Source organism: Orycteropus afer, unplaced genomic scaffold (assembly GCF_000298275.1).
Source record: "Orycteropus afer afer isolate SDZICR_OR568_19922 unplaced genomic scaffold, OryAfe1.0 scaffold00045, whole genome shotgun sequence".
NCBI classification, from domain to species: domain Eukaryota; kingdom Metazoa; phylum Chordata; class Mammalia; order Tubulidentata; family Orycteropodidae; genus Orycteropus; species Orycteropus afer.
The window spans coordinates 2,218,511-2,224,551 of record NW_006921632.1 but is presented as its reverse complement, the minus strand read 5'-3'; the positions used below and the strand labels follow the sequence as shown (position 1 = coordinate 2,224,551).

At 43.4% G+C, this 6,041-nt stretch overlaps 1 protein-coding gene and 1 pseudogene across 1 annotated transcript in view; one reads left to right on the top strand and one right to left on the bottom strand.

The window, feature by feature from the left end:
• Positions 1-1,032: 1,032 nt before the first annotated feature.
• LOC122149757 lies at positions 1,033-2,414 on the bottom strand (annotated as a pseudogene).
• Positions 2,415-4,281: 1,867 nt separating this feature from the next.
• SPATS2 (spermatogenesis associated serine rich 2) overlaps positions 4,282-6,041 on the top strand; it is a 66,990-nt gene continuing 65,230 nt past the window's right edge. Inside the window, exon 1 of the mRNA XM_042780553.1 lies at positions 4,282-4,296. Within this exon, the coding sequence (XP_042636487.1) occupies positions 4,282-4,296 (15 nt within the window). The remainder of the gene's footprint in view (positions 4,297-6,041) is intronic.

Genomic DNA, 6,041 nt, shown 5'->3' with positions numbered 1-6,041 from the left:
TCCACAGCTCAGCCCACCTTTCTCTTCACCTTCTCCGTTTGTTCCTCAGCCACCGTGCACAGTCTTCGTGTAGTCCCTGGCTAGCAGGGTGATTTTTGGGTTAATTCTTAGGTCCTACCGCCACTCGGGAATCTCCAAGCCGTGTCGTCTGTGCCGTCAGGGTCGCTCAGTCCGCTGCCAAATCGCAGCTCCGTGTGTCTCCTTTTTTGGTATTTTCACACAAATTCTCCTGCTAGTTGGGGTTTAGTCCACTTTTGTATCCTTCCCTTCAAGGCTCAGGGGTCCAGGATTATCTTCTGTGTCTGTGTTAATTGGTTTCCCTTTTCTTTGTTGAAGAGCATCTGTGCAGTCCTTCTGCCTAGTCCGCCATCTTGCCGGAACTCCAGGCTGTAAATCTTTATGGGAGCAGACGGCCGTATTGTTTTCCCATGGAGTGGCTCGTGGATTCAAACCTTTTGGTTTGCAGCCAAGCGCTTAACCACTGTACCACCAGGGTTCCTTCAAGTGAGCTATAGAGGGATTACAAAAAAGAAAACCTCAAACTCCATGAAGCAGTCAAATCAGTAATTAAACTAGTAAAGGGGAAGAGTTCAAACAATGATATGCAACCATACTTCTCTTGTAAACTAGTGTACCTTACTGTGGCCTTACCTCAGCCAGGGTCATATTAGCATTAATAACTTGTATATGTGTAGTGCTTTTAAACTCTTTCACATCTGTTAGCCATTTGAGCCTCACAGCAGCCCTGGGAGGTAGGCAGGTCAGGGGATATTGTATATTCCCCATTTCACAGATGAAGGAACAGTTGTAGAGCTAGGTAAACTAAATTGTCTCATGTCATATAGGGAGTCAGTGACAAAGCCAGAATGAACTAGCACTCTGGATTTGGCTCAGTCCTTCATATTGATATCCATCTACTTTTTTACTCCCTGAGGACTATAGATACATCAGAAAAAGAGCCAGAGTACCAAAAAGAAGGTGTTGGGACTAGATTTCTACAGTTTAGGACATACACTCTTTTATAATCCATACTTAACTTTTGGTATTAGAAATTAACCTTTGAAGCAGTGTTTCAAGTCCTAGCTGAAAAGCATCTGTTGCCTCTTCCACTGCTCTCGCCAAACATTTGACTGCAATCACAGCATCCCTGCGAAGCTCACTGGCAGTATCTTCCTGCGCACTGGCCTCTTCATCAGTAGCAGTCAGCCTGTCCAGTTTTTTTCCCTCATGCTTTGAAAGTTCTCATGCCAATTTCCTATTTTCTGCCCACTCAGCAGCAATAGTCTTAGACACCAAAGACCTTCTTCGCCTTCCCTGCTGTGGAGGTGGCTCACTGGTTAAAGGCCTTTTCTCTACCCAAAACAAAATGAACTCTGGAAGAGGATACTTGAGGCCACTATGGAGGCTATAGCAGGAATGTTTCTGCTGGTGCTAGTGCAGGGTCTGGGCTTACCAGACACACCTAGTCTGGTCATGATGCTGCTCTGGCAGGGAGCACCTGTGCCTGTCAAAAGTCTGTGGAAGCTGCTGTAGCTCTAGGTCCCTTGAGAGTACTGTGCACCCAAGTCTTCATCCCAGGAGTCCTCAAGATAACTGGTTTCTCCTAACTGGTCACTGAGTCTGAGCTGACAGTCTTCATTTGATTCCTTAATTGTTTTCAGAATAGACTGATGATATGCTACCTGTGTGGTTTCTGTTTTCAGAATGCTTCTCTTGAGGGGTCAGAGGCCACTACATTCTGATCATAGTGCTTGGCCTAAGCAGCGCCCTCCATTAACTCAGAATCATTGTCTGAGTCGATCACAGTCTGATTTTGGAGAAGCTGATCCAGTATACCCTAAAATGGGCAGTGTGGTAGATCACCCACACTTGTGGCATGGGCAACATATACGTTTAAATATAATGCCTTTAGAACTTTAAAACTCAGAGTAGCACAGCATTTGGTGTTTGGTGCTCAGTGCTGCAGAAACCTTCCTGCTGCATTTGCTTAGTCACAGCATGATAGACATCTGCATTATTATCACAGTCTGGGTGAGCTGAATGTACGCTGCATTGCCCAGTATGCAGAGAGGAGTTCACGTCTCCTGTCTAGACCACTGGATGCCTGCACTGCTATTGATACTGGCTATAGTGGATTGGGAAGGAAGGCCAGCTGAAGGAAGCTGCTGAACAGCAAGGTGCAAATTTTAAAGTGTGGGGAGTTCTGTGTGCTCTCAGTATAGTTCCAGAAGCCCGCCGATTTTTCCCTCTCAGGGCTAATTACTGAGAAGCTAGGTCCAAGGACCACATTTCTGGCTTATGCCAAGGACCTCCTTTACATTCATTACTGTATTTGAAATATTTCCTATTTTACTTTGTTTTGCTGCCAGTCCAACAACTCTTCAACAGCAGCTGAAGTAACTCTTTACCTGCATTATTTGCAACCACACCAGCCTGGAAATCTTCATAGATGACCACACAGGCTGATGTTCAGCCTGAGTGAATGCCAGTGGCTACCATACAGCAGCAGAGATGGTAGCAATGAGTGGTCCCTCCATGGCAACATCTGTTGGCCTCCCCCCCATATCCTTTATGAACCACTGCTTGAGGATAGTATTTAATAGCATTATTTTTCTTTAAAAATTTAGTTCTGATAGAGTTCACGTGCATTTCTGTCACAGTTAAATAATCATTTCCTACCAGTGGAATTAAGTCAGTTACAGACTTTCTTTGCATGAAGAAATAGAATTGTTGATGAAAATTAAAATTTACTTTCTCTATAAAGGTAAGAGGCATCTAAGCACCAGGTTATTGAAGCAAGATTTTGTATCTACTATAATCACGTTAGGAGCTCTGGTGGCCTAGTACCTAAGACATTGGACTGCTAACCAGAAGGCTGGCAGTTCAAGCCCACTAGCCACTCCTTGGAAAGAAGGTTGGGTGGTCTACTTCTGTAGTGATACTGCCTTGCAAACTCAAGGAGGGGTCACTGTGAGTCGGATCTGACTCGATGGCAATGTGTGTTGTTTGTATAATCACATTGAGTTGTTGGTTTAAGTCAAAAGAGGGAATATTAGCTAGTGAATAGATAAATTAGATGTTGGGTTACTGATCTTCTCCTTTTGGTGAACTCATGTTTGAGAATTATCTTAGTTATCTCATGTTGCTATAGTAGAAATACCACAAGTGGATGGCTTTTACAAATAGAAATTTATTCTCTCACAGTTTACAAAGCTAGAAGTCAGAATTCAGAGCACCAGCTCTAGGGCAAGTCCTCTGTGTCAGCTCTAGAGGAAGGTCCTTGTCTCCTTTGAACATCTGTGGGTCTTGCATTGCCTGGCGATCTACATGTGTCTTGTCATCAGTCTTTCCTTGGGTCTAGGAGGTTCTCAGCACAGGGATCCCAGATCCAAATGACATGCTCTGCTCATGGCTCTTGTTTCTTGGTAGTAGTCAGGTCTCTCCTCTGTTTGCTTGTCTCTCCTTTTATCTCTTGTAAGATAAAATATAACCACACCCCATGGAAATTCCCTATAGATCAGGGCTGTGACCTGAGTAAGGGTTTTGCATCCCACCCTAATCCTACTTCATTAACACAACAGAGATTGCCTAATGATTTTAACATTACCTGTCCTGCCTTAGGAGCACTGGTAGCATAGTGCCTAAGGCACTTGACTGCTAAACTGCTAAACTTGACTGGTGTTCAAACCCACCAGCCACTCCTGGGAAGGAAGTTGGGGCAATCTACTTCCATAGTGATACCCCCTCGGAAACCCAAGGAGGGGTCACTATGACTTGACAGCACATAACAACAACAGTCCTGCCTTACCACAGGCAGGGATTAGGATTTATAATACATGTTGTGTTGTTGTTATGTGCCGTCGAGTCAGCCCCGACTCATAGTGGACCCCTCCTTGGGTTTTCGAGGCAGTATCACTACGGAAGTAGGATTGTCCGACCTTCCTTTCAAGGAGTGGCTGGTGGGTTTGAACCGCTAGCCTTCTGGTTAGCAGTCAAGTGCTTTAGCCACTATGCTACCAGAGCTCCCTTATAATCCATGTTGTTGTTGTTGTTGTTATATGCCGTCGAGTCGGCCCTGACTCATAGCGACCCTGACTCATAGCGACCCCTGTTTGGGTTTCCGAGGCAGTATCACTACGGAAGTAGGATTGCCCAACCTTCCTTCCGAGGAGTGGCTGGTGGGTTTGAACCACCAGCCTTCTGGTTAGCAGTCAAGTGCTTTAGGCACTATGCTACCAGAGCTCCCTTATAATACATAGGACAGTTATATTATATCGTAAAATGGAAGACAACCATGTAATGCTAGGAATCATACCTAGCCAAGATGACACATATTTTTTTGGGGACACAGTTTAATCCATGAAAAGAAGATAAATGCAAAATGGACATTTTGCCCTGTGATGCTGACCTGTCAGGTTCCCTCAGCTCCCTTCCCCTCTGGCTTCTGGTTGGGTTTGGACATAGGGCAGTGTTGTCAGGAGGTGAGAGGCAGGGAGGAGAGTAGGTATTTATTCCCCCAGTCTTTCCCTTCGGGTCACTGAGAGCTGGCTATGTCCTTTGACTAAAGATTAAAGCTACTGTCTGGCCCTCTTCACACCACATGAAACAAAGATGAAAGAGCCATTTCTGTCTCTGGATTCCAGTAATTGTACTCCCTCCTTAAATCCTTTCAAACCTCAGAGTGCCAATGCATATTTCTGTTATTCACCAAGGAATGCTGCACTGTAACGTGTGGTTTCCCTACTTGTTGCTTCAAACCAAGCTCAATGCCATCGAGTCGATTCTGACTTATCGTGACCCCCGTTGGGTTTCTGAGGTGGTAAATCCTTATGGAAGTAGATTGCCTGGTCTTCCTTCTGCAGAGTGGTTAGTGGGTTTGAACCTCCAATCTTCTGGTTAGCAGTCAAATGCCTTAGGCACTGCACCACCAGGGCTCCTTGTAGCAGCTCTGAAAATAATTCTTTTATTTATATTCTCCTTAGATACTGCAATTTGAATGTGGCATTTATTTCTTGCTAGGACCTTGACTGAGATAACTGCTTATGTATTTTTAATCATTATCCTCATTTGAATGTCAGATAAAAACCCTAGTAATAATTACATTGTGTGTTTCAGGCAGTGTTGTTAAAAAAAAAAGTGTTCAGATGATGTTTAAGGAAATAATAATAATAGTTCATTTAAATGTTTTATTGTTCTCTCATCCCTAGAAGGGATTGTTGATTTGATTTTCTAATAAGTGGACTATTGACATCATTTGTATCATCTCCCTGCTCTTTGGGAAGGTACATTAGAACAATGAAGTTATACATTTGGCTAATCTATGGTAGATCTGAAAAGGTTGCTGGATAAAGAGCTTAAAATCTAGTATCATTTTGGCTGTCTAGTATTTTTATCTTTATATGCACATAGGACACTGCCGTCCAGTCGGACCTGACTCATAACAACCCTTCCTTGGATTTTTGAGGCGATACCATTACAGAAGTAGACTGCCCAACCTGCCTTCTGAGGAGTGGCTGGTGGGTTTGTTCCAGTTAGCAGTCAAATGCCTTACGCGCTACGCCACCAGAGCTCCCTATCTTTATATACAGTGTCCCTTTTCAGTTAATTAAAGTTAACTGTCTTATTTAGTCATCTGGAAGACTAAGGCTTCAATACTGATTTTGTGCAAGTGCAACATTATTTTTCATTTGGGAACAGTCTAGAAACTGTCAGTGTGGCAGAGGTTAAATATATATTAATTCATGATTTATTGGTAATTGACAAGCATAGTTTCTCTTGGAGTGACATATAGGCTCTATTCATGTCCTGTTTTCCACTTTGAATATCAAAATGTCATCATTTTAACTTAAAAATTACCAGTCTTAACAAATATGAACTCTTTTGCATATACAGTGCTGAGTTGTCAGTGAAGGCAAACATGGGTATGTGGACGGATAGATAGGTGGACAGACTAAACAATTAGGTATGTCTAAATGGGGAGTGTATCCAAGATCATATATAGGGTTGGCAGACAATGGGCCTATAAGTTTATGTGAATGATC